At 41.3% G+C, this 27,787-nt stretch overlaps 4 protein-coding genes across 7 annotated transcripts; 1 reads left to right on the top strand and 3 right to left on the bottom strand.

Moving 5' to 3' along the window:
- Window positions 1-90: 90 nt before the first annotated feature.
- Window positions 91-6,190, top strand: LOC308397083 (uncharacterized protein; the record flags this gene model as incomplete). Its single annotated transcript, XM_080882799.1, has 21 exons — window positions 91-213; window positions 293-351; window positions 440-526; window positions 652-773; window positions 921-1,064; window positions 1,209-1,307; window positions 1,391-1,561; window positions 1,862-1,964; window positions 2,273-2,487; window positions 2,762-2,912; window positions 2,997-3,208; window positions 3,288-3,402; window positions 3,515-3,714; window positions 3,789-3,903; window positions 3,976-4,145; window positions 4,233-4,327; window positions 4,532-4,662; window positions 5,325-5,514; window positions 5,628-5,766; window positions 5,866-5,959; window positions 6,120-6,190. The coding sequence occupies exons 1-21, from the start codon at window positions 191-193 to the stop codon at window positions 6,188-6,190; spliced, it is 2,706 nt and encodes a 901-aa protein (XP_080738925.1). The 5' UTR covers window positions 91-190.
- Window positions 6,191-10,844: 4,654 nt separating this feature from the next.
- zpax1 (zona pellucida protein AX 1) lies at window positions 10,845-15,571 on the bottom strand. Its single transcript, XM_080882568.1, has 21 exons — window positions 15,407-15,571; window positions 15,244-15,320; window positions 15,076-15,171; window positions 14,872-14,996; window positions 14,528-14,671; window positions 14,367-14,447; window positions 14,127-14,291; window positions 13,941-14,037; window positions 13,651-13,868; window positions 13,419-13,575; window positions 13,135-13,343; window positions 12,935-13,052; window positions 12,668-12,867; window positions 12,442-12,556; window positions 12,202-12,371; window positions 12,037-12,125; window positions 11,800-11,930; window positions 11,510-11,699; window positions 11,224-11,359; window positions 11,014-11,143; window positions 10,845-10,937 (listed from the first exon to the last, which is right to left on the bottom strand). The coding sequence occupies exons 1-21, from the start codon at window positions 15,424-15,426 to the stop codon at window positions 10,870-10,872; spliced, it is 2,736 nt and encodes a 911-aa protein (XP_080738694.1). The 5' UTR covers window positions 15,427-15,571; the 3' UTR covers window positions 10,845-10,869.
- A 183-nt stretch (window positions 15,572-15,754) lies between these two features.
- ttc32 (tetratricopeptide repeat domain 32) lies at window positions 15,755-18,346 on the bottom strand. Its single transcript, XM_080882591.1, has 3 exons — window positions 18,196-18,346; window positions 17,820-17,986; window positions 15,755-16,531 (listed from the first exon to the last, which is right to left on the bottom strand). Exons 1-3 carry the CDS (start codon window positions 18,309-18,311, stop codon window positions 16,404-16,406), a joined length of 411 nt encoding a protein of 136 aa, XP_080738717.1. The 5' UTR covers window positions 18,312-18,346; the 3' UTR covers window positions 15,755-16,403.
- Window positions 18,347-22,301: 3,955 nt separating this feature from the next.
- Window positions 22,302-27,438, bottom strand: matn3a (matrilin 3a). 4 transcript variants are annotated; one of them, XM_080882576.1, is made up of 7 exons: window positions 27,210-27,438; window positions 26,171-26,311; window positions 25,108-25,683; window positions 24,057-24,182; window positions 23,627-23,724; window positions 23,412-23,478; window positions 22,304-23,314 (listed from the first exon to the last, which is right to left on the bottom strand). In XM_080882576.1, the coding sequence occupies exons 1-6, from the start codon at window positions 27,373-27,375 to the stop codon at window positions 23,422-23,424; spliced, it is 1,164 nt and encodes a 387-aa protein (XP_080738702.1). In that variant the 5' UTR covers window positions 27,376-27,438; the 3' UTR covers window positions 22,304-23,314; window positions 23,412-23,421. The 4 variants fall into 4 exon arrangements, with proteins under 4 accessions (XP_080738704.1, XP_080738702.1, XP_080738701.1 ...); XM_080882575.1 differs by having other exon boundaries at window positions 22,306-23,314; window positions 26,171-26,608; XM_080882578.1 differs by lacking the exon at window positions 25,108-25,683 and having other exon boundaries at window positions 22,302-23,314; window positions 26,171-26,608.
- Between the last annotated feature and the right edge of the window lie 349 nt (window positions 27,439-27,787).

The following is a 27,787-nucleotide window of genomic DNA, read 5'->3' as shown; positions in this document are numbered from 1 at the left end:
GCATTTTTGCAGCTCTGGTTAAAACTCACTTCCACCCAATCAACCTCATCAGGCTCCAACGAGATCCACCTGTGTGTGGCTGCAACCTCCCTCATCTTACCCAAAGAGGTGCCTTTAGGTCCCCTACAAACTTCTTTAAAAACGGCAAAAACAGAGACGCTAAGATTACCACTTCCCCACCTCTTGTGCCATGGGTCACTCATTAGGATTGGGGTTTGTAGCTTTATTTTTCTAAGAACCTTTTTAGTCAAACTTTCAGATTTTTGTCTTTAACTGACTAAGTTTTTTTCAGGTGGTTCATTCTTTTGGTAGTTGTTATGAACACACAGGCTCAAAAGAGGCCCCCTTTAAGTAAGTTTTATTTATATTTTTAATTTTTCCTAAAAATGTCACTTAATCAAACTACTGCCTACTTACTCACGTCAATGTTTATTTCCAGATATCACCGCTCAGTGTCTGGGGAATGTGATGCGTGTGGATGTTGGTCCACTTGGAGGAAATCTTATGAAAATTACTGCCGTCATGAGTAAGCTTAAAAAAAAAAAAAAAAAAAAAAAAAAAAAAAAATTTGGCTTCTTGCCTCTTAAAGCTTAATTTTTCCCACTTTTTTTTTTTTTTTTTTGTTGTTTGTGTTCCTTATCCTCTCCTCAGATAACACTGCAATTCCTCTTACGCCAAGTTTAGCCTCGCAGTGTGGCATCAGTGTGAAGATTGATCTGCTGGGAAACGCCTTGATTTATGCCTCTCTTCAAAACTGTTTTGCTCACAATGTGGTAACGTAACAAAGACAAAAGCCAGAATTATTAGAGGTTGTTTGTTTGGTTTTTTTTGTTTTCTTCTTTTTTTTCAAAGCACCCAATGTGTCCTATGCTTCTAGTATTAACTTTTTCTTTTTTTTAAAAATATTTATTTTTTTGTAGGACGATAAAGAATTCACCACTGCTTTGCATGTTCGACTGCATGGAAACCAGTTGTTTGAAGACGAGGTGTACCAGGTGGTTAAAACTTGCCGCTACACTCCCTGGGCCTTCAGGGAAATCGTCTGTGACCACAGCTATATGGAGGCAAGTGACTGCAGCAAAACCTTCTGTGGTCATGTTCCCATCTATATGACAGTGGTGCTATAGCCCATAAGAGCATCAAGGCTAAAACAGTTCCTAGAGAGGTGAGAGATGGTTTATCATTGACTCGAAGGGTCTTGTTTCTAGGTGTCCGTGAAGAGGGCAGCTGCAGATGATTATGGCCTTCCTGCATATTCAGAGCAACAGGGCAGTCCAGAGTTTGCTTCTACTCGACAAGCCGCAAAGGTTGGAGGAGCTCGTTTGGCCTCTAGTCTATTCTCAGACCCCATCTCTGCATGTAAAGTCACGATTTGGTGTTTGCCTTACAGAAACGCCCCATAGACGCAGGATACATAATCACAACAGTTGTGTTCTTCACACCTGAGGAGAGGATCATGAAGGTGACTGAGGCCCACCAAAGGGGGTACGGGGTAGGAAACACTCCCACCAGGGTGATTCTCCGGAGTTCAAAGTCTGCACTGGCAACGTACACCCAGACTGTGAGTAAACTGCAGATCGCATGCTTTTCACACATGCCTGACATGACCTGGCATCTTGTTCTACAGACAGACTCTGGTTAAAGTACTTGTAGCCCATTAGATGGCTCACACTTGCAGTCAGTAACCAATTGGATTTAGATTCATTATATGATCAGACTACCTTTTTAAACTTGTTACGGTCTGACATTTGACAAGATAAAGTACATATGGCCCATTAGCCTACATTTCCATGTTCTAACGAACTGCTCTTTTGCACACATGCTTTATCTTCAATGTATTAAATGTTATCTCACCCTGCAGGTAGCAGGGGTGCCCATGAAGGTGTTCAAAACCTCGACTATCTTTGAGAAGCAGTGGCTGACTGCTCGAGTTGATGCTGTAGCTGCTTGTCCAGTGCTGGACGGTAATTAAACTCTAACCATGTGAAAGCTGCAGGGAGCCTGTGTCATCTTGTGTTTAAAACCTGAAGGCTTTAGCAGTTAAATCTGCAAATTTGTTTTTTCTAGTCTTCATTATTCCTAGGGTGGTGATGCATTTGGACGTTTAGAAATATTAACTTGCTGTCTGTCCCAGGTTTAATATGAAGACTTGTATGCATGTGTGGTTTAGAAATGCTAAGCTGTTAGCAAAGTTGTCTGCCAGCAGACCTTGTAGCCTCTAAATCCTCTATAGTAGTGTCTGTTTTGGCCTCATATTATGCCTTATGTGCAGGTCATAGTGTTTCCTTCACGCCCACCATGATCACTTGGCGCCTGCCCCAACGCATTGACCCCTTAATGTCCTCTGGGCGGGTTCAGCTCTTGGAGGTGTACTTAGGAATCAACGGTCAGACGCTTGATCCTACTCAGATGCCGGCCAAGCTGTCTATCGACGACTCGTACATCATTGTTCAGCTTCCTGTTGGGGCCGCCGGTGGATACTTTAAGGTGAAAGGCAGTTGTTTTTATAAGAAATCAAGATTTGCATCAAGTATATACTGATAAATGGCTTCCTTGGCCTTTTAAGATGGCAAAGTAGTAAAAGCCACTTCTCACTGTGAAATGAGGGCCCATTTCCAAAGCTGAGCCTCCAAAAGAGTTGCTCTACAAGCATTAAAGCAGGAATCTTATAAAGAATTATTACAGCTTTTGTTCTGCTTTTAAATATGTTCCATTAGGAGTAGTTATAATGACAAATTCTTGGTTTTAAAATGATAAACAGAGCCATATCCAGGGAAATCGGTATCTCCTCTCCTATACAATCGAACCCATGCTGGAGTTGCTCTGGACTGAAGATGGAGAAGACACAAGATACAAAGTCTTGTTTCCCATCACGACGCCTTTGTTGTCACTGAATCTTCAAGTTTTTGACGGCGAGTCTCTCCATTCCACTTATCATATATTATGATTTGTGTAAAGTGCAAGCTCACTGAATTCCTCTTCTCTCGTCCCTACAGAGACTGTTCCGAAACAGCAAGTGTTTAAGCTGGTGCTTGGGCATTTTGCTCCTGACGTGGCGCTGATGAACATCACCTTCCCCTCTGAGGTTTTGACTATAGCACAGTGCCATGCCAGAGGCTTTAACATCAGAGAGCATGTGTCCCCTAACAGCAGCTTGAAAGTCTTTACACTTGAAGTGCCCTTCACAGACCCTGCCGTGCTACAATCGGTAAGATGTAATTTCAGCTTGGGGGGCAGAATATTAATGCATATTTAATTTGACTGCTAATCTTTCCATTTCCCTACAGAGAGGAATGGGATTTATAGTCTACTCTCTTCACCTGACCTTTGGTTTGCTGGTGCTGAATGAGTTTGCTCCATTTTCTCACACGGTTTACCTGGAAGCCACACTGGAAGAAAAGGGTCTGTATGGCTGTTTATATACAAATGTAAACACACAAGCCTGAAATGTTTGTCATGACCTTGCACCAGCTGCAGGCCAGGGTTCTTGATGCCTTTTTTAATCTACCTGCAGTTCCTCCTTCAGTCTCTGGAAGCTGTGATTACCAGAACTTTTATGTCCTTGTGGAACATGGAACCTCAGACTTCAACTTTCATACCATGGTGGGAAAGCGACTGCTGACACCAGGTTTGGCTCAGCAGTATGGCTACATGGCGAATGGAACTCACTTCAATCTTGTTGTGCCGTTTGCAGCCCCTGATGTTGAGTTTGAGGTATTTTGTGCTTTGCTGTAGATGAGAATCTTCTGTTTAATGTCCTGCTTGCTCTAACTTGAACAATGTTTCAGGCTATTACACCAACTTCCATTAGGACCAGAATTGACGTGATCCTGAAGGATCCAGAATCTAACGTGCCCATCAGTGACTTCTCGATGGCTTGCAATTTCTTCTCACCGCTTACTGGTTGGTTTGGGTTTCTTGTTGTTTAAATTTCATTGGAGAGTTCAAGTCGAGTGTTTAAACTTTTCTTTTCAGAGTGTTTCCCTAACGGTACCATAACCACTCTGGCTGTGAAACTGGAGTCTGTTCCCAGCCTGAACCCCAGTGAGCTCACGCTGCTCGACCCCACCTGCGGTCCAGTCTACAGTGATGACCGCTACGCTTACTTTGTCTTCACTGCTAACTCCTGTGGGACTACCAGAAAGGTACTGTCACTGCACAACTTCATGACTAATACAGACTATTAATGGTGAGGCTGATCTGATGTATTGTCTTTAACTTTGTTCCCTTAGTTTTTGCCCAATGCGATGCTCTATGAAAATGACATCTCTGTGCCACATGACCTCAAAACAAAAAGTACATCAGACTCTGAGGAAGCAGAATTTGCGTGAGTGGCTGATCGTTATTAGGAAAATTAGGAGACTAAAGTTTTTAAAAGTAACTTGAATCTCTGGATTAAATGGACTCCTTCAGCTTTGCGTTATCCCTTATTCAATCTTTGATCCTGAGACAAAGATGAGTGTCTGTAGGAATTTTTCTCTCTGGTCTTTGCACTTCTGACTGCATTCAAATCTCATGGCTTGTCTTCTAGGCTAAAGGTTTCATGTTACTACGACCTCAACACAACCCACGCTGTGTCCTTCCACACCAGACCTCGCAGGAGTGAACCATATGCTGAAAATGCAAAAGGCCAGCTGCAAGTGGCAATGAGACTTTCTTTGGGTATGAAGTTGGCATAATTTCATTTTTCCACAACACAAATACAACTCCAGCACTGGAGAGATTTAAGATTCTTCTCCCTTAAACTGGAAGTCATCCTCAAATCATTAAGCAATTTTAAATTAATCTTTAACTGCCTTTACTAACTAAACCTTACTGCTTTATCTCTAGAAGATCTAATAGTTTTTGAAAACATTTTAAAATTTCTGGCAACTAGATGGTTCAGACTTTAAAGGTTGCTGTCATCAGCATGTGGCTAATTTTTCCTGCTTAATGTTGACAATCAGCTTCAATGGTTTTTACTCCAGGAGCTCCTATAATCTAAAATGCCTTGTCTATTGCGTGTAAGGAGTTGGTATTAGTTTTCGTCATTCTACTTTGAATTTATCCCTAGGCGCAGCTCTCATTAAAGTAGCTAAGCCTTAACTAATCTTAGTTTTTATTCTAACATCCCAGAAAATTTGGATATTGAGCTTTATGCAAGAAGCAAATCAGGAATTTGTTCTGGGAGCTGGCAGCTCCCAAGTAAGTAGGTCCGTGCATGGCCATAATTGGCGGGTGTATATGCAGCATTTGTGAGAGGAAAAACCTCAATGTCCTGAGCTGATTATATTGTTCAAAGCCTCCTGTCATTATGTCATTTCATGCTGTCTCTCTGCACTTAGACGACTCCTTCAGAGAGTTTTACAGACTCGAGGACTCTCCCATCATGAAACATCTCCAGCAGCCGCTGTATTTTGAGGTGGCGCTCATGAGTGCAATAAATCCTCAAGTATCACTGGAGCTGGAGAACTGCTGGGCGACATTGGATGAGGACAAGATGTCCCAACCCAGATGGGATCTGATCATAAACGGGTAACGCTCAGGCTGGTGTTTGCGTATTAGCATAAGCTCTTCCTTCATACTGATGCAAGGATGGGGTAGGGGGACAAAATTTAACTTTTTAATGTATCTTTGAAATTGTCCAGCTGTCCACACACAGACCCACACCATGTGGTCTTCCATCCAGTGTGGACTGATGCTAGGGTTCAGTATCCCTCTCACTTAAAGCGCTTTGAGGTCCAGATGTTTGCCTTTACTGAAAATGAAGAGGATCTAAGTCCTCAGGTAACTCAGCCTGTTAAAAAAATATATATATAAAAAAATCCATGGTTCAGAAAACTGCACATGCAAATCTGTACTCATAAAAACACTTGCATCTTCTAGGTCTTTGTCCACTGTGACGTTGTGATCTGTGATACCAGAAATCCATTAGGTGGCATTTGTAATGGGCAATGTTCAGACCCAGAGTACAGAAGAGGTATAGTATGAGGTCTTTTATAATGGAACCTTTTGTTTCAAGGGTTTGACCCAGAAAAAGAAAACATGGTGTGCCATAGTACTTCTGTCTCAGACTAATTTTCTTCTCAGCCTGCTGAAATTGGTTACTGTTAACTTTCCTCATTCTCTTCTCTCCACAGGTAAAAGACATATCTCAGAGGAACAAAGTTCAAAATCATTTGTGACATTTGGACCAGTAATTATGAGTTGATACAATAAAGATTTTTTTTTTTTAAATTCACCTTTATTGTCTGTTCTTTCCTATGCTTTGCTACATGTGGAAATTTGATTTTCCACCTGTAATTCTGAGTATGTAGTCAGTTGTGTTGCCTCACCTATCAAATTATGTGAGAAGTCATAATTCAATGTACCTCTTTGGGTTAAGGACTCTTGCAGAGGTGAGTGTGCATTCACAAGAGGAATACTAGTGACCATGTGTCTTAAAAGACAAATGAAAGGTTTATGATATGGAGAGACGTGTGGTTTTGAGATGGTGGCACTCACGAAAACTCCAGTCAAAGCTGGAGAAATGAAGGTGCCAATATTTTCATTGGGGGGTGCCAGACGAGACATGATTGGAGGACAGCTTAGCTTGGAGACAAATTGCTCTGTCAGGCAGGAGGAAGACCAGAATGTTAGTGTATGACAGAGGATGCAAATGAAAGATCTAACGTGGTGCCTAAAGTAGCCAAAAGACTGATTAGAATCTTAATAATTTAAAGTTGCTTTTGTACTTTAGAAAGCCCAATAAATATTTGTAGTTGTCTTCGAAATGCATCAGTATAAAGTGACTCATTTTACAGCCCACAGGAACAATTTCCACACATATTTTCAGAGGCATTAACTAGGATTTCTGTAGTGTGGTGGGTGCATTTTTCCACTTCAAAATATTTCTTCATAAATAGATACTCTGGAATTTATTTATTTTTTTAAATGACATTCAGCAGCTCCTGAATGGTAAATGAAGCTAATTAAATCAAACGGAGTACTCTGCTTTCTTGAGCAGTCGACCAGTGCATCTTTCCATAGTAGTGTAGTTCCAATGAGGCCACTTTCGCCATCCTCTGCACATCTTTCTGATCTTGTGCTATCAGGAGGCTCTCAATGGTGGAACAACAGGATTGGAGTTAATTCAGTGTTATTGATACAGTGCCAAATCACAACAGTAGCCTTAAGGTGCTGTATATTGTAAGGTAAAGACCTACAACAATACAGAGAAAACCCAACAGTCAAACAATCCCCTTTTAACTGGAAGAAACCCCTGGCAGAACCAGCCTTAGGGGAGTGGCAGCCATCTGTCGTTACCAGGGGGGTCAGAGGGGAGGGAGACGGGATGAAAGACGCACTGTGGAAGAGGGCCAGAGATTAATAACTAATGATTAAATGCAAAGTGTCGTATAGATGTTGTATAGATCTTCAACACTTCACTGTCCCAGTCCTGCATCCCGCCGTGCCTAAAGTCAGCCACAATTGTCCCACTGCCAAAACGTACTAACATTAGCAGCCTGAACTACCGACCAGTTGCTCTAACACCTGTTATAATGAAGTGCTTCGAGAAACTGGTCCGACGTCACATCATGTCCTGCTTGCCACCCAACCTCGACCCGCTCCAGTTCGCATACAGAGCTAACACATCAACTGAAGATGCCATTGCTACAACGCTCCACACCACCATCTCTCACCTGGAAGTGCAGGGCCGTTACGCCAGGCTGCGCTTTGTTGACTTTAGCGCTGCTTTCAATACAATACTCTCGGACAGACTAATAGTTAAACTGCTGGAAATTGGACTTCCTTCTACCACCTGCCGCTGGATCAGAGACTTCCTCTCAGACCGTGTACAGAGAGTTAGAGTGGGGCATCATCTTTCCTCAGCCCTCAGCCTTAACACCGGCTCTCCACAAGGCTGTGTACTGAGTCCCCTACTGTACACTCTGTACACACATTACTGTTAGTTCCCACCCAGACAACACAGTCATCAAGTTTGCAGATGATACCACTGTGGTGGGGCTCATCTCAGGGGGAGATGAGACGGCGTACAGAGCTGAAGTTCAGAGGCTGTCAGATTGGTGTGTCGATAACAACCTAGACCTCAATACCAACAAGACAAAAGAACTGGTAGTTGATTTCAGAAGGAGGAAGTCTGAGCTGCAGCCTGTCAGCATCAACGGGGAGTGCATGGAAAGGGTCTCCAGTTTCAAGTTTCTGGGTGTGCACATAGACACAGACCTCCAATGGAGCTCTAACACCTCTGCGGTTTTAAAGAAAGCCCAACAGCGTCTCCACTTTCTGAGAATCCTCAGAAAAATGGACCTGAAGAAGGAGCTGCTGACCGTCTTCTACCACTGCTCCATTGAAAGTGTACTGACATATTGCATCGGTGTGTGGTTCTCCAGCTGCACCACAGCACACAGAAAGGCACTCCAGAGGGTCATCAATATGGCCCAAAAAAATCATTGGACATCCTCTTCCCTCCCTGAAGGACCTGTACAGCACTCGCTGTCTCAAGAGGGCACGCAGCATTCTACGGGACGGTACACACCCAGGACACGGGGTGTTTAAGCTGCTGCCGTCTGGCAGGAGGTTCAGGCTGCTGAGGTCCCAAACAAATAGACTCAAGGACAGCTTTTAGAACAGGGCAATAGCTCTGATCAATGCAAATAGCTGACCTGACTGGCTACATACCTGGACTTTTTTTTTTGGGGGGGGGGGTTAGGGTTAATAATAATAATAATAATATTTATATTTATAACAAGGTGCAATAATAATTAATGTGCAATAATAACAGTGTGCAATACACATACACTTCTTCTTCTTTTTTATTACTAAGTTATTATACTGTGTTGTGTTGTTTGTGTTGCGTTGTGATGTGTCGTATCGTGTCGTGTTGTGTTACATGTAGTGCCGACAAAGGACAGTTTTCCAATTTCATTGTACTATTGTACTATGTATGACTGTGCAATGACAATAAAGAGTTATCTTATCTTATCTTAAACACACAGAGCGAAGAACAAATACTCAGAGCATCATGGGATGCCCCCAGAAGCCCAGGTCATTAGCAGTGTAACTAATGGAGGATTCGGGGTCACCTGAACCCATCCTAACTATATGCTTTAAAAGAAAGTTTTAAACCCAATCTTAAAAGTAGAGAGAGCATTCCACAGAAGAGAAAAGCTGGAAAGCTGAAGGATCAATTAATAAGAGCTAATATGAGAGAAATATGCTCTCACAGAAGCATTTGGAATCAACCAAAGGCTTTTCTGTTAGTTTTTAGCCTTGTAATATCAATTACAGTAGTCCCGCCTACTGTCATAAATGTTTCTAATTTTAGAGATATTGCACAAATGCAAGAAAGCAGTCCTACATATTTGTTTGATATGCATGTTGAAGGACATATCTGGTTAAAGAAGATGCTTTCCGTCAGCACTCATTCATTATTCATTATTATTTGTATTTGTATTCTATTTTTATCTTATTGTATATTTATTTTATTTTATTCTACTGTATATAGTATTTTATTTTATTCTATTCTGTACAGTTGTGTACTGTATTTATTCTTATTGTATTCTAATTTTTGCCTCATAACTTTTGCACTGTCCACTTCCTGCTGTGACAAAACAAATTTCCCACGTGTGGGACTAATAAAGGTTATCTTATCTTATCTCCATCTGCTCAAGCCACTTCTGTGCGGGGGCGTCTGAGCCGGTGTTGCTGTAAATGTGTCGTCTCCTTCTTCCCTGGAAGCACAAGATGGATGCTGACTCCACTTTCTGGCAGTCAGAGCAAGCAAAGTACTTTAGTTTGTCCATAAAAGTTTTGTCAAAGCAATTTATGGCTTTCCCTGTAGCCAGTGATTGTCCTTATTCCACATGCATTTTGAGTTGTGCTCTATACACTTACATTTCAATTAGAAGTTTATGGGTGAGGGTGTGATTTTATGGCGCATCTATACAAGACTACATAAATTAAAGGACTATGACAACATCTGATCTGTGGCAACCATAAGCTGCCTTTTGTGAAAACTGGATTATAAAAATGAAACCAATTTGATTTGCGGTGCAATTTTAACCCTTGACGAGTTGATTCTCAAATTAGTGAATATCAAGAGCAATTTTATTTCATTAAGATCTGATTAAAGACTTTTTACCCCTCCAAGCCACTTAAACTATAGGATTAAACAGAATTATCAAACCACAAAATTGTAGCTTAATTGCCATCATAATTTACAGGTGATTAGTTTAAAGTATAGAAGTTTACACAGACAAATTAAAAGCTATGAAGGTGCACAAATGCATTGTCACTAAAATATGATTATGATGAGAAGCAATTCTGTTAGAACTTGCTCAACTACAGAAGTTCTGTAATATGCCATAGTAGCACAATTGAATACTTTGTTCTGCATTAACCACAGTCTGTACCATTTTCACAGTCACTAAGAATCACTCAGCATTTACGAGCCATGGGAAACAGCAAGATGTCAGCTAGAAAGACGAAGTTGACTCAGCCACACTGGGTTGTGAATTGAGCACCCCATCCACAGTATTGCATTTATGAACAGTTACTACACCCTTTGGAAAGTTTTAGCAATGCTGTACAAGTAATTTAAGCCTAATGCTTCATGTGAAGCTCAGCCCATGACACTACACCATGCAGTTTACTTCACATTTCAATGCCCTTTTGTCTGAACACTGAGTTCAGACAAGTGCAATATGCAAATTCAAGCGGCATCGTTTTAATTCAACTGATACGTTTACATTTGAGGCCTTGTTATAGCCAGTTAAAGATGTCAGACCAGTTTAGAACTTGAGGCCTGCATCTACAACAGTCATGACCCAGCTTACAAATTGAAAAGCTTAGACACCATATAGCTTAAGATTTATTTTTATTGAAATATCAATTTGAAAGTAGGATGGGTCCAGAGGAGAGCTGCCATTGGTGGGTTGACTCTGTACTTCTTTGCTCTGCAAATGGGAAAGAAAAAAGTCACCAACTGCACTTCAAGTTTGTCCCAGTCTTACTTACACCATTAACACTTACCCCTTTTAGCACCTTTGAGTCCTTGAAATTTAGTGCCCTTTGTGCCTGTGGGATGCACACACTGGCCTCTGCAGATGCCATCTGGTGGGCCATTTGTATTACAAATCACTGCATCACAGTGCACATAGATCTGTGGGGAGACTGGAAGGTTAAGCACACATTGATACAGTATTGCATTAGACAGCCCTATGACTAGATTGCCTGAATCACCTGATCTCTCAGAACTTCGTTGTTATTGGTGAAGGTGAACATCCTCATAGAGAAGCGTTTGACGTGGGATGGCATGGCAATATTATCCTTAACTGGATGGAAGACTGTCACATGGGTGTCATCGCGATTCTCACAACTAGTGAGAAGAATATATAATTTAAATGTACCATGAAGACTCATTTTTCCAAGTGAATTAACCACCCACTCTAGACTATGGCAAAGTTAGCTGGACTACATAGTTGAAGTAGTGGAGATTTTCCACTTTGGCATTTACTTATGCCATCACCTGTTCACAATGATGTCCCATTGGGGTACAGATGTCCTGTCTTCTTGAAGAGTAGCCCAGCAGTTTTCCACGATGAGCTCCAACTGGGGGTCTGTTGACTGCATCAGCACCACCTCAAAAAACAGGGGGTCTCTCAGGTATTTCTTCAGTGGATAATCTTCAGCTTTGTAAAAGTGCTGATAAGCAGCATCTGGAAGAGAAGCTCAATTAGAACTCTAAGGCAGTGTATACACCTAAAGAGAACAGATGTCAAATTCTCCACCTTGTAGCAAACTGACTGTCAGACTTACCCTGGGCTTGCCTCATTTGCACCATTAGCAGCCCTGTCCCAATTTCTGCTCTAGGATCATCGCTCCTTGGTTTGTGACTGAATGCAACAGTTTGTGTTTTGTTGACCATGTAGTAGCAGTAGATGGTTTGCCTAAACAGGATGGGGGAGAAAAAAAAAAAAAAAAAAAAAAAACCACCACATTTTAAACTTTGAATCAGCAGTTCATCAGGATAACTCACTGGTCAGGTCTACCTACCTGTACCCAGGTTCAGCAGGTGAGGTTTTTGCTGTCACCTTATGATACAGGCTGATCTCATTTTGATAAACCATGTAGTTGTCAAAGAACTTAAAACAAAAAACACAAGTTGATTAACACATTTCCCAAAAGGCACTTTCAACTGATAAAGGTCTGTAAACGTACTGTTCTACTTGTTCCACATGAATCTGCAGAGAAAGAAAAGTGGGCAAAGCGATCGTTGCTGAAAACTGGTCTACAAGACCGGTCCTTCAATGTTAGCTGACTCGGGACGAGACTGGGCACAGATTCCAGCTTCACAGCCACTGCTGTTATTGTTCCATTAGGATAGCATTCTGAAGAAAGTAGACATTATTATGATTGTGTTTGTTATTTTAATGAGTAGTTTAAGTGATCAAATCTTACTAGTTGTCATCAAAGGAAAGCTGCAGGCCAGGGAGAGGTCACCAAGCACCCACTGATTGTTTGGTTCCCAGAGCACGATGTCAAGTCTGGCTTGGATGGAAACTGAGGAAACCAGCTGCAAGAAAATGTTCAGAGCACATTTAATTCGGATCCTAAGGAGACTGGCATTTACAGGGCTTTTCCGGTCTGTGCTTGGAAGGTTTTCAAAGAGTCATGTTATATACACCTCAAAGTTTGAGTCTTGGGCATTGTAGGGCACTCTGAGGATCAAGTGTGTGCGGTTTTCCTGCAGCTTGTAGGCTTTAGCCAGGTCGGGGGTTAGCTGTCGCATTCCAACCGCGGTCTCAAAATTACGGTCTTGACTGCCATATGTCACCCTGACGTAAAAGTGCTTCTGATCACAGGTGCCAGTAAGTGCAGGCAGCACTGCAAGGGAAAGAAAAGTCAATCTGGAGTTCAAAGCTCAATGTGCAATTCTAGAAAAGAGTCTCACCAACATCCTGCAGAGACGCCTGCAGTGTCACCTCATGAGCAAAGGAAGTTCCATCAGGCAGGATGATCAGCCCAACGGTCAAAGGGAGAGAGTAGGTTGTAACCAAGGGTTCGGGATTCTTAAGGGGGGGAGAAAAAAAAAAGTTATGTTGGCAGTTGGAATACAATCTTTAGTGCAATTTCCAATATTTGGCCACATACGGTCTTCAGGACAACATCGGCATTGAAGGACACTTGTAAAGAGAAGCCCTTTGTGCCATTGGTGTAGATGTGCTCCTGGACAATCAGGCCTCTGGCATTGCTCTCCTCCACAGTGAGAACACCAGTAACAAAGGTGATGTTCTTCAGCTCCACATCATGAAAGAAGCCCCCCAACATGACGCTAAACACACCGTCCTCTGGAACCGTATCTGAGGAACAAGCCACACGTTTAGGCTTTTTCTGCAGGCTCGACTTTCAGTTCTTTACTTTTAAGTGGGACTTACAATCTTCCACTTGGGGAGGTCTGGGCATCAGAGGCGTTGTAATGGGGAACAAAACCTTGTATTTTATATCATCTTGGGTCCCATCCGCCCTCCAGAGTACCTCGAGCATTGGCTCCACAGTGTAGGTGACATAGTACTGGTATTCTGGGGCATGACTCTGCAATTATTTATAGCATTTTAATAAAACGCACATACAAACACACAAGTCGCATGTTGAGGTAGATTTCCAGACCTTGTAGTAACCATCGGGTGAGCCCACTGGGATCTCGGCAACAATGTGAAAGTCTGTGGTGGATAGTGTGTACCCTCTCGCAGCCATCTGAGACCTATCCAGCCTCTGCCCATTGATGCCCATGTGCATCTCTACAATTCTGAATGTGCCGTCCATTAGAGGGGTCATGCGGCGAGGGATGTACCAAGAGATCACACTCTCAGTGAAGAGTACGCCCCCTAGAAGAGAGGAAGCAACTTCTTGACAATTCTACACTTTAATGCTTACTGTGAAGAAGGTTTGATGCTCACCTGTGGGACAAGCTGCTGCCAAGTTCACGATACCCAGACCACTTTCTGCCTTGTTGTAGACGCTCACCTTGAAGACTTCCATGGGGATTCCAGCCACCTTAAGGAAAAATAATAAAAAAAAATATATGGACTTTACTGTCAGTTTTAATTACCAGAAATAATTATCCATTATTAAGTAATCCTTACATCCTCTGAGAAGGTCTCTGGTGTATTGTAAGGGCTTCGCATAATCAGTCTGTTAGAGGTAGTCATTGCACTGTAGCCAGCTTGTTCAGCCTCCCTTGGCACCATTACCACTGGTTCAGGGGTGAAAAATGTCATCTTCCAGATACCATGTGATGCACCAGAGTCCTGCAGCAAAATGGAACATTTTGAGCCTTCATTGGATTGCATTTAGTAATTTTCTTAACTCTATAATCTAGGCACCTCAAGCAGATATGAGTCAACATTTTGATCCTGAGCCGGCCGCTTAGTTTGTGGATTAGCTTTCATCAAGTAGTTTGACACCTAGAAGACAAGACAAAGCTAATTGAAGAGTTTGAAGGGCATAAGTATTAAAGTAAACCTGGCAGTGTTACGTAACCCACTTCCATGTAGTTCCTGTCACAGAGAATCTCTTTAGGGGCCCAGCGAGTGTAGCTGCACGTTTGATTCACTTCATGAGTTACCACATCTGATGGCCTCTGGCTGTACATTTGGAGTTTCAAGCCAATTTTAAATGTTGCATCATCCTATAAGAGAAGTGTAAGCAGTTAGTTCCCCCTGAAAGTCTGTTCCTGATACACTATTACCTGTACTCATTTGCAAAATTGCAAAACTTGCAGACCTAAACTTTTAAGGTTTCTATTAAATGGAAGGTTGGAGTAAAATCTAGGTGATATTTAAATTTGTAATGTTTGGAAAGAAAAAGTTCCACCTCAGCTCAACATACCTTGTTGTCCACAAAGCAGCCCATCAGAGACATGTAGATTCTTGTGTTACCCCAGGGGTCAGACTCCATGCTGTACCCACACTGAGCAGCCAAGGTGGGTGTCAACAAGACACACTGGGTGCCATCTGGAGATGACATGCAAACATGAGGGATCTCTTCTCAAAGCAATGACACAGCCTGTTCCCAATTAGCCCTTTAACTCACTGATGGCTTCCACTACAAGCTGGTTCCCCACTGCTAAAGCCTCGTCCATTGACAGCCTCATTAGATTTCCTAAACAGTCTGCCTTTAAACCACTGCCTGTGAAAGAAGACGATGGTCAGGTAGTGTAGCCTCAATTTGATCTGGAGCAGTTTAACGAGTTAGTCTTACTTGACTGTGAAGCGAGCTTCGTATTTGGCCATGCTTGACCTAAAACAATTACTGCAGCCATCAAGTTCCATAATAAACTTGAAGAGGGAGAAAAAAAAAATGCACATTTTAGAAAAATTAGAGTAACTGTCAGAAAACTAAACAAGACTTAACTTAAACTTACATGTTTTTAAGCCGCCACATGTCGCAGTGTCAATGTAACCATGCAAAAACAAAAATTTACTGAAACCAACCACAACCAGAGCTTGGCATTGAAACCCCAAGCAAGACCTACCACCAACAAACCAGCTCTGACGCAAAAGAGCTGACTGCTTCATTCAGGCGTCAGCAGCTGTTTTATACAGCAGGTAATCACCTCTGCACAGGTGAAACGCATCAGTGATGCTTCCTGCCTCACTCACTGTGGGGAGGCTCCACTTATGATGCCTTTGCTTCTCGTAGGACATCACAAAATCTGTATTTGTGTGAATAAGCAAGCGCGAGACAGACATGTGTCATTAAAAAATTTATTGTCATTGATTTGTGATTCTATTTACATTTGTCTATATTATATTTATATTGTCTTCTGTGTATGTTTGTTGTTTCTATATTTGCTGACTTCCTTCCTTTAAAACCACATTACCTTGTATTAAAACTTAAGCTGTGTCTGAGCTTCAATTTAGGACACAAAGTGTGCTTTATGCAGCTGAGACATTCCTCATTATTATTTTATGTCAGCTTCTGATTAGGGTTCATTTAAAGTCACAAAGCCTCTCCTACACCCTTCAACAGGGGGCTTCAACATTTATCAAGCTTTCACCTGATGGGTCGATAAGTCTGCAGTGTCCAGTCTCAGTCTTATACGGCCCTTTATAAAGGGATATCAATTTTTAACTAACTGAGAGGAGCTTGAGTCGGTGTGAAAAAGGAATATTAATGCTCTTCTTAAAAAAAAATCCATCATCTGTGACCCCTGATCCAGTGGGACGTCTGCTTCATCAGATCAATTATCCTCTGATTTTCAGCTCTGTCTTTCTTTGTGCAAATGATTTTATATTTAAAAACAAAAAAATGACAAGCGAATAAAAACAGTTGGACAATTAGTGATATTAAGTGCACTGGTGTACATTTTGTTATCAGCAGGATTAGAGGTTACACGTGACATGTAGGTTCAGAAGCTGTCAGTATCCCCTGTTTATCTTGTGCTCCTGGTCCAGAAGTGTCTGTTGAAGGCTCACTTTGGCATCTTCAAAATCCGGGTTGAGCTTTAATGCCTGCTGGAAATCACTCTTGGCATCGTCAAAAAAGCCTGTAAGATAATAAAAATTGTAAATACATATTAAATATAAGGGTATCTTTTATAATAAACTTCTAGGCTGGATTTTAAAGAGTCAGCAGTAAAAGCACAAGGGTTGTGGCAACTTGCCACAACCCTTTGCAAGTGCAAATACACAGCTCCATCTAGTGTCATAGAAAAGAAAGCACCAAACAGTTACAGGATAACAGTTGACGATTTCAGAAGCCTTTACTGTTTCTACTGTCTTGCATTTATTCTTATATACAATGTCTTTTGCCTTTGCTGTCTTTGTCCTTTCTTGTAATCATCTTTAGTTTTCAGTGGAGGTGCAGCCATCCACAGATCATCACATCTCTTTTTAAGCCACATTTTGTGACAATATGTTAAAATTTGTGTATACGTGTAAGTGTTCTGGCTGCCAGATTCTGAAAGAGTTTATGTTGTCCTACTAATGATTTGGATAATCCTACAAATAGAGCGTTATAGTAGTCTAACCTACTCGATATGAATGCACGGACCCATTTCTAAGAGTCAGTTTGAGATGATATTTTTCTAACTATTGATATATATTTAAACGTAGAAAGCACATTATGCTAATTAGCGATCGAAACTGAGATCAAAATGATAACATGGCTCCTGTCTTTTTCAAAGTGTTTCAGAGAAAAGGGTGATAAATAGGTAGGTACAGCTGTGTATCATATGCATAAAAGTGATAGGATATATAATGATCCTTCATGATAGTACCAAGCAGGAGCATGTCAGAATAATGGACCAAGAACGGAGGAACCTCCGAGCTTTTATTTTTGCAGATCTAAATGTACTACCTGAAACACAAAACTCTCTGTGAGTCTTTGATAACAGCTGTTTCTGTGCTATGATTGGATCTAAAAACCTGACTTGTACTTGTATCATAAATACTGTCTAGCCAAAATAGTTTAAAACACCTTTTCAACGCAATTGGAAGGAGTAATGTCATTCTTCTAATAGACGTAGTGTCATCTGTGTTTCAGATGATGATTATGAGGAAACACAGGCAAGTCTGCTATAATGGAGATGTTCAACCTATATGTTGACCTCACACATATAAATACACAGTGTGTGCTTATATTTCTTTATATGGTATACAATGTTAGTGGACTGTTTTCAAATAGGACCTACAGAGGTTAATAAAAACGAAGCAGAGAAAAAGACATTTATTTTGAAGGTAATGGGCGGAAGCTGAGGTGGGGGTTTTTGGCTGTTGATGTGAACTGGCTTGCTGCTGCGAGCTGTCTGTCGCTTAATTGTTGCTTCTTCTTACCTAATCTATAATGAATTAGTCCTCTGTTGTAGAAAGGCACTTCAAACTGGCTGTCAGCTTGTGTCGCAGAGGTGTAGTCATCCACCGCTTCACGAAAGTCCACCCGGAGGTACTTTATCTGCCCGCGGTTGTTATAAGCAGTTGCTAAACTGCTTGCTTCACATTCCCTGTTCAAATATAACACAGTTAAAACCCCCTTTTAAAATCATGGCTACAGTTAAATGTGAACATGAGAGAGAGGAAGGGAACTGAAATTAGCTAGCAGTTAGCGACAACGGGTCACAAAATTTAATGTGTAACAGAATGTGTCGTAACACTACCATGTTATAAACGACAACAGCTAGCCTTTAGCGTCTCCAGAATAAAATGACGATACCTGGACTGTAAGCAGGAAGAAATAAACTTTGTGTACAGCTCTTCTGCCATTTTAAAATTCTCCCTTTTAAACTCAGCGTGGGCGTTTTCGAGTATCTGGGAATTATTCTCCTCCATGTGTGCGAAAGGTTTTCTTGTTTTTCACCTGCGGATGTGACGTTGCACTACAAACTGTCCAATCATAGCGTGGTTCACATGTCGGCGTAGATCAGTGAGGGTTCATGGTACTAAACACGAATAAAGTTTTAAAACCTTTATTAGTAAGAAAAAATAAAATAAAAAATCGTTTTCATTGTTTTGAATACTACGAAGCACCATTCTCTATGCTCTTCCTCTTTCCCTCCTGCCTGGCAGCTCCTTATAAAGCCAACATCCTTCATCTAATCTCTATCTTCTATACATGTCCAAACCATCAACTTTGTCTGTCTTGTGCACTAATCATTGCTTTGGACGGTTGATCCAAGGTATAGAAACTCATTTACTTTCGCTGTCTCTACTCTATCATTCACAAACAGGTCTTCTGCTTGACTTTCATTCCTCTTCTTCTTCCCTACTCTCACTACAGATTTGACATCTACAAACAGCATTGTCCACAGAGACTCCTGCCTGACCTCATCTGTCAGCCTGTCCGTCACCACTTTCTGAAGCTTCTCAGAGCATCTCCCTCATGTAATACCACCCCCACCTTGAACCTGTCTGTCCTACTGCACACCCCACCACAGTCTCGCTGTCCTCATACATGTCCTGTACCACTCTGACATATTTATCTGTCACTCCTGAATTCCTCATCTAGTACCGCAGCTCATCTCTTGGCGCCCCATGACATGCTTTCTTTAGAGCCACAAAGCCACAGTGAAGCACCATCTCTGTATGTCTCCATCACATTCTCAAAGCAAACGTTGCATCCGTAGTGCTCTTTCACATTATGAAACCAGCTCACTGATTGTCACCTGTCCTCTTAACATACCTTTAATAATACTTTGCCATGTCTTCATGGTATGGCTCATGTATCCCTCTGTTGTTACTACAGCTCTACACATCATCCCTGTTCTTGAAAACTGGTCCCAGTACACCTTCCTCATTCCTCAGGCATCCGATCGCTCCCAATAATCGCATTAAACAACCTGTTAAAAATCCACTGGTGTGCCATCAGGACCACCTGCCTGTCCCCTTTCCATCCTCTTCATAGATGCCCTCACCCCCTCCTTACTAACCTTTCTCCATCTGTTCTCCTCTCTCTCCCATTTTCTTCATTTAGTTGTCGTAGAAATGCACCTTTCCTATATTATTTTCTTTGCTCATAATAACTACTAAACTACAGCTTTCTCTGTTTTTCTTGATTTTTCATGTGTACACACATTTGTGGAAGAGAGATTATCTTCTTATTGTTTTACTGTGCCTCTCAGGGGGCAAACTATCTACCTGCACCATCGCCTAATAACAAGAAGGTCCTGGGTTTGAATCCACCAGCTGGCTGTGTGGAGTTTCCATGTTCTCTGTGTCTCCATGACTTCTCTACAGGAACTCTGGCTTTCTGTAGGTGTGAGTGGTTGTCTGTCTCTATGTATTAGCTCTGCGATAGATTTGAAACCTGTCCTGGATACACCCCGCCTCTTCCGTGATGTCAGCTGGGATAGACTCGAGCCCTAATGTGAACCTAAATTGGATATGTTGTGGAAAATGGATGGATGTTACAGAAGACAAAACACCATGTGAGTGAAAACCAAACTGTGCTTTCTTTTTCTAACAGCAGGTGTCAGACTCAACTTAGATTTGATTTAAAAAGTAAATGATGCAGTTAGTGCAAATAATATTGATTATATCTATAAAAAGCATCTGAGTAGGAAATCCAACAAGAGGCTTCATATCTTTAAAGACGTTTTTTTTTATATTTTAAAGAAAAAAACTGCTTATTAATCACCCCAAACACCAGTAACAAGACAATGGGAACTCTCACTGCAGTGAACAACAAGAAGGGAATTCTGTAAGGAAGAATGTCCAGGGTGAAGAAGTCAACTGTCCCGCTGAAAACAAATTACACCCTAAGAGCTAAAGGTCATTCAGAGGCTGTGCACTTCCCTTTTACAGCCCATTTATCTCCAGACTGTGTGGACGAGTTGAAACGGATCAAACAGAAACAGTTTGGACCAGAGGAAGGGCATGTAGGCCACTGTCTGTTGACACTACTGAGAAAACGGATATAATATACTAATTTTCACGTCAGTGTGACTGTAAATTATTACATGACAGGAATCCAAGAGGAAGAAGTTGGCTTTGCGGTTATGTGTTAAATTGTCACATTTTATTTAAGATTTAACCGTTTTATTTCGACGGCGATATCATGAAGAAAACATAATGTTCAGAAATCTCAGCACCGCCGAGTCTCATCACCCAAAATGTTGCTGTTTGCTGAGAGAATTAACACAAAACATCCAAGATCACTGTGAACTGACAGAACCAGGAAAGACACACCTTCAATAAGAGGGTCCTATTGAAGGTGAACTACAGCACAGAGTCACTCTGAAGGTAAAACATATGTGCCATTCGTACATATAGCTGTCTACACTTTTATGAGTATTTTGGCAGATTTTTAAATTAAGTAGAAATGAATGCAACCGTGGCAACAAACAACATAAAAATAAACCTTTCTGTGCGTGCATCATACAACACAAACATGATATAGAAATGTAGATTTAAAATAAATTGTCTGATGAAAAACGCTGACAATGTGGAGCTCGTGTGAAGTGCAACTGATGTAAAACTCTCAGTCTGCACTGTGATACATTCAGATACATCGATCGCAATTACAGAACAGACTGTTTATCATGAGATTTGGCTGTTACACAAGTCAAAGTCCATTTTTTATGTTATTGCTCTAATGACAAAACAGTTATTGTCTGGATTAGTGATTACAAGAGGCTGAGGCTGATCCATGAGGCTGATTTGATTTCTGGAGCCTGAGACAGATGGCAAATTTTTTCGGTCATGAAAATTATGGTCATTTTCACTTCTCTTCCTGTTTCCAGGTTTTATACTAAGCTGTTTAATATTTAGTGTGTAGATATGAGAGTGGCCTCACACTTCCCTTCCCAAAATAAAAACCTAGCAGGGAGTTCACTGCTTTGCACCTCTGACGAGCACATATGGTTACTTTAAACCATCCCCAGCTTAACACTTGTGAGAAACGGTAAACGGTTTATTATAAGGAGACACGAGAAAAGCATTTCAATGAGGACATGTGCAGCTGTTAAAGTAACAGAGTAATCAATGAATGTAAGCAGAGGATTCTGCTATTTAAACCTCCTGAAGAGACATCCGTTGTAGTGTCTTTTCCTTTTCTCGGTTGCATGTGAGTCCCATTCATCTTTTCCCCCCCCGAAACACTGGTGGGCTCACCTCTGTGTGCCTGTGTGTGTGTGTGTGTGTGTGTGTGTGTGTGTGTGTGTGTGTGTGTGTGTGTGTGTGTGGGGTGGGGGGTGGGGGGGTGGGGGGTAACTATGAACTGAAATACCAAACAAACCAAAAACAGCTGTCTGCTTAAAGGAGGGAGGGAGAGGATCCAGAGCAGACCTGAGGTAAACGTTGGCATGTTGACTCACACAGACAGCGCAGACAGAGAAGCTCTGTTGTCTGTGCTGCAGAGTCATTCCAGAGGTGACACGGTAACCTCTGTCTGTTGTTTTTCTGGCACCAGCCAAAGCGTAAAAGATAGCAGGGTACAAAACCAGAAAGTTTTCAACTCAGAGCAGTCAGAGAAGTAAACTGTAGACTTTAATCCTGCTATATGTTATGTTACTATCAAAGATGTTTCTGAGTGAAAAAAAATAGAGGTTTAAAAACTAATTTCCCCCTGACCCCACACATCTTTACCGTTCTGTGAAGCCAAACAGTGTTACAGCGCACTGTAAACAGAAATGTTAGCGCTTTACCTTCATATTTGCCTTTCTAAGTTGACATAGAAATATGTGTATGCCATAAAAATGTACAGTTATGTAAGAGACTCTTTTGTATCTACATGTTTTCCCAAATACCTTCAAGTTTTTGAAGATAGATGTTCATTGAGAGGACTTGGAATGAATTTTAGAAGAGTTACAGAGACAGTTTGATACATTTAATTTTAATTTTGATTTTTAATCATTGAGCGCCAGGCTTCATTTACAGTAATCTTTTTGGGTAAGCAGTGAGCAGTGAGGCTTAAACAGACATGTTTAATTAAGATACCTGCTTTCAAAGAAATTCTGGGTTTTTTTGGTAACATTTGTGTTCATTTTCCTACATCTAGCATATTTCCTCCATACAGTAACATCTACAAAAGACTAAAACTAACATTAAAACCAATGAAACTAATCATTTCCAAACAATAAAAGCTTCGCTTAAACAAGGAAAAATACACTGAAAAGTAAATACAATTAAACTAAACTAAAAAAAAATATTACAAAAACTGTAACAATTCTGGAATGCAGAGTTATAATCCTAAATATTTTCACAAAATAAATGCCATCTTTCAGTCAATCAGCTAGAATTTTACTACTTAAAGAATTTACTATAACGCTGTTACATCTTTAGATAGTAATTGTATTTTTTTAAATATGTATTTTATAGAGTGCATCATGTAATATTATTTCAAAAATAATACAACAACAAATGTACAAATATGAGATTAGATTTTAATGGAATTTTTTACTATATATATGGTATGATACATGTTTGTGTCACCACCTGATAAATGGGAAAATATTCATTATTCCGTATTTTTAGTTGAATTCAAGTTGCACATTTATTAAGGCTACGTGTAATTCAGCACCAGGCTAATATATACAATATTCATTTATACAAAATAGAAAAAAAAGATTAAAGAAATGTTAGATTACTATATATTTTAATATGCTCCTGGGGGTTTAGTTTAAGTAACATTTACAGTAGATTTGGGGGGGGAAAAATCATCAATAAAAAGTTAAAATAAAGTTTATTTGTAGACATTGTTGCTCAGCAGTCAGTAACCTGGGGGGTTGATTTGTGAGTCATTGCTTCTCTCAGTCTGTGGTTGAAGTTAGAGTGGATCGCAGGAAGTTCCTCCCCATGATGCAGTAGTCTGTGGGAGCAACAAAAGTCATCTGGCTCTGCGGAATATAAATAATCAGGAGGTCAGATTGCTCCCAGTGGGTGGGAACCTTTTACTACCAATCATGGAGGAAAAAGCCGCTGACTCTTACTTACGTGCAAAGTTTCAGGCACGGCCCACCGTGTTCTCAAGACGCTCTATTCTCCCAGTCACGTCAGCAAGTTTGAGGAGTCAAGGACTTTTTTTTTGACAATTATACAATGGAGCAATAACACCAGTAACAATAATAACACGAAGAAACCATCAGCTGTCAGCTGCAGAGACTGTTTATAATAAACTGTCATCCATCTGAAACAACAGACTGGATATGCTTGGCTGCGAGCTGTTGGATGGCTGACTGCGTCTGCTTCTGGAAAGCCAGTCTAGCCTCGCATTTGCAGGGATCCTCCACCACCTCGACCTTCACCTCTTTGCCGGGAGAAAGCAAATTTCACATCAGGGTAACAGATCACGCAGAGAGTGAAAAAGCACACAGAGCACCACCCACGCCACTTTCCCCCACTAGACTGCTGATGGAGAACAAAACAAAGCTTAAATGAATGGAAGCTTTTTAAGGCAGAAAAGTACCAATTTCATGTAAACTGTCCAAAAAAAAAAACCATCTGCTACAGATTCAGGATTTTTGTAGTGTTATGAAGCCCTGATCAGAATCCAAGCTGGGTATCTACACGTCTTTAAACTGTTGAGGAGCATTAGTATGACACCAAAGAGCTGCAGGAATCCACACAGTATGATCTTACGTTTCAGGGAACATGTTTTCTTGTCCGCATTCAAGATATAACCTTTCCGGCACTTGCAGTAATACGAGGCGTTGCTGTTGACACAAATGTGTTCGCAGTCGTGTCCCATGGAGCAGGGGTCCACACCTAGAATAAGCCAGGATTAAGGGATGGCAGCATGGGTACAGTTTTTTGCGTGCAAGCAAGGTGGGTAGCTTGTGAAACGTAAGACTATGCTAAAAAAAGATAGAAGCTATTTTTTACTTCACATTTTGGAATTTTATGATTTTTTTTCTGCATGCACGAGTTAAAAAAGTATGACTGGAAACTTTTCGAAGATATTTGTAGTTGACCACACATGTGGCGGAAACACCTTCACCGCATCTGTGAACTGCTGTGTGTTGGACAACTGAGGTAACATAACAAAGCACATCAGTTTGGACAGTTAACGAACAGACGCACACAAATTCACACATATGGAGAAACAATACAGCAAAACATCCATTTCAAACCTTCAACATCTGTCTTTTAGTACACGAATGTAATTGAAGAGCAGTCACACAAGTTAGCAAACTGTTTTTGATAGTTGATCATTGTGTCTGATAAATTTACTTTGAAAATTCGATGTTTCTTATGTTTCAAAAAGAATAAAATCAGCTTATATGGATGGATTTCACTTATCATGTTATGTTCATCTGAATGCTTTCTAATCAGTTTTCCAAATGTTTAAAAGTTTTGTAGAGAGGTTTTACTCTACGTTTTAATTATTTTCAACACAGACTAAGGAAAAATTCAGAGAACCGGGACGCTTTGATTGCAAAAATAATCAATCTATGATCACCATATAAACGTTTCGCTTTTTAAAGAGAAGCTGACAGTCTTAAGACTTTCCGTGGGTTTAAATTGGCGACTACAAGCACGTTCTAGAGCCGACATCTGCAGTCCATACGGGGGCTGAGACCATCTGTTCTAATACTTTTTTCACATTTTTACCAATAACTGTCAATGACCCATAAAAGCCTCCCCCAGACTTAATGATGGAAAAAGGTCTTGCAGGCCGGCTTTGTCCTACCACACAGGGTCTCTCTGAACTTGGACGTGAGCTTCTCGATGACGCCGTAGGTCTCCACGTAGAAGACGTGGTCCTCCAGAGGGGTGCTGGCCATCAGCTGAAGGGATCGCATGTCTGCACGGTCCACCCCGACAGCGTAGATCTCGATACCCTTTCCCCGGGCTGCAGCAGACACTTCTTCCACCTGGTCTTGAGGTCTCCCGTCTGTCACGATGATGGCCACCTTGGAGATATTCCTAGAACGAGGCCGGGCTCCAGACTGCTCGGTGAAAGCTTCATTCGCTGCAGTTTTGATGGCGAGGCCGGTCATGGTGCCAGTCGCCAAAGGCTCAATGCGGGAGATGGCTTTCTTCAAGTCTAGTTTGCTAAAATAGTCTTTGAGCAGGAACTCTGTCTTGACCGTGCTGGCGTAGTTGACCACAGCCACCCTGGTGGAATCTGAGCCCACTTCAAGGGTGTCGACTATGTTGGCCAGAAAGATTTTAACCTTCTCAAACTCTCCTCGACGCACGCTGCGAGAGCTGTCAATGATGAAGACCAGGTCCAGGGAACGGCTTCTGCACTGAGAGTCTGTCTCTGTGATCAAACCATGGCAGGATTAAATCGATATAATACAAAAAAAATTCAGTTCGTTATTCAGACAAACATTTGTACTTTCTCTGAGGTCATTATGTAGTTATTCATCCACAAAAGAAGAAAGAATACTTTGGGATGCACTCAATGAAACAATTGAGCATCGCCGTGGTGGTTCCTCTAAAATGATATTGTATGCTATTTTACATACTATGCATCATTTCAGGGATTCAACAGTCCATCAGAGACATGCTTTATCCTTTCATGTCATTTTCCTGAATGAAAAGGATGCCCAACACATGAAAAATGGCATGTCAATGGCAGTTAGAATCCCTGCCAGTCCAGTTTTACACACATACATTAAACTAGATCATTTCTGGAGTGTTTACCTCTTTACATAAACATCACTGATGAAATGGAACTAAAATATCTGACCTGAAAAAAGAGCATTGGTTGGTTTGGAAAGCAAACCTGAGTGGTAATATTCTACCTGTCGGCACAGGACTGACGGTGGTGATGAAGCCGCTTTGGGTACTGACCGGTAGCGTCACAGGAGTGGTGGTCTTCCCTGGCGGCACAGCGGTCACCGGTGGCACTGTACTCGCTGGCAGGGTTGGTAGAATTGCCGGTTCTGGTTCAGTTGGAGGGCGTACCACAGGTGAGGGGCAGAGACCTTTCACTTTGTAAGGGAACGGGTCTTTGATCCCATGTTGGGGATGACGAACCAGTGGTGGTGAGAGAGCTTTGTGTATGTGATGCATATGTGGGCCTTTGAATGTGTGGTGAAAAGGTGATATAGGGACTGGGGGTCTGTGGTAAGTCACTGGTGGAGATAGAGGAAAGGGGTGATACACTACCGGTGGAGGGATCCTTGGTGGCTGGTAGTGGTAGTGATACCTTTCTCTATACGTGTAGTCACTTCTGTGAACTACGAGGCCACCAGAAAGGAAAAGTGATGAGAACATTAGTAGGTTGGTAGAAGGTAAACAGGAAAGTTGTGTAAGTTGACATTGTGTAGTAAGTAAAACATACTGTGCAATAATCTCTTTTGTTTACTTTGGATCACAGACAAATTATTAGTATGTGCATTCAGCCATCCGGGCTGTTTCAGACAAGCCTCTACTATAGTCTGCACAGAGCTTGTGAAACCCCCAGCCAAGATCTGAGAATTCATGCAGGATGTGTTTGAGAAGAGTGTAAAATTTATTTGTTAGAATGAATTTTTATGAATGAAATATCTGTAATATTAAAAATGAATGATTTTTACTACAAAAAATGTGCATTAATCTTTTGTGGAAAAAAGCAAAATAATACTGCTAGAAAGGAGCGGTGGACAAAGTATGCTCACTCAAGTATCTTGTACTTTGTCAACTCCACTAAACTTGGGAGTCAAATTCTAGTTGCTCTGCTCTCTGATATTTTAAATGTCTTACATGTTTGTAAGCTGCTGTATTTCTTTTCCTAGCCTACCTATTCCACCACTGCTAGACTTTTGTGTAAAACCAGAATACTAAAAATTAAAGACTTACTTGCTGGATTCAGGGTCCTGAGCGGTGGGTGCCCATTATTTCTGGTTTGAGCGTAACTCTGAGCAGCCATTAGCTCGGGATCCCCTGCCATGAGGTGGTATGTGCCCTGTACATCAGACAGCAGGGGTGCAGCGCAGTACAGGACGATCCAGTGAAAAGCCTTCATCCTTTCAGTGTGCAGAGCGCCTTCTGTGGTCTGACCTCTCTGAACACTTTGTCTGTGAGGATCAGGGGGTCAAACCGCCACTGAGTAGGAGGAGACCTGAGTGAGACACGTCAAACTGTCTGCCCCAAAAAGGTGGGTCATGAACTTCAGGAGGTGTATAGAAGAGCCAAAAATGTTTCTTTGTTCTTACTTTTTCAATGTTTTGCAACAGTGCTGCAAATATGCAAATCTTGTTTTAGCATATTGAAAAACATTTGGGACAATAAAGTGGTAAATATGTGATTTTGTTGATCTAAACATGCTGTCTGAAATACACTCTACCAACAAAGTCCAGAGTTTGAATAACTTACTATAAAACCTGTGGAGCTATAGACAATAACACATTAGCTTAAAAAATTCTGAAGAATTACTG

Source organism: Rhamphochromis sp. 'chilingali' (assembly GCF_963969265.1).
Source record: "Rhamphochromis sp. 'chilingali' genome assembly, chromosome: 5".
Lineage (NCBI taxonomy): Eukaryota > Metazoa > Chordata > Actinopteri > Cichliformes > Cichlidae > Rhamphochromis > Rhamphochromis sp. 'chilingali'.
This window is presented reverse-complemented; position numbering and strand designations above follow the sequence as displayed.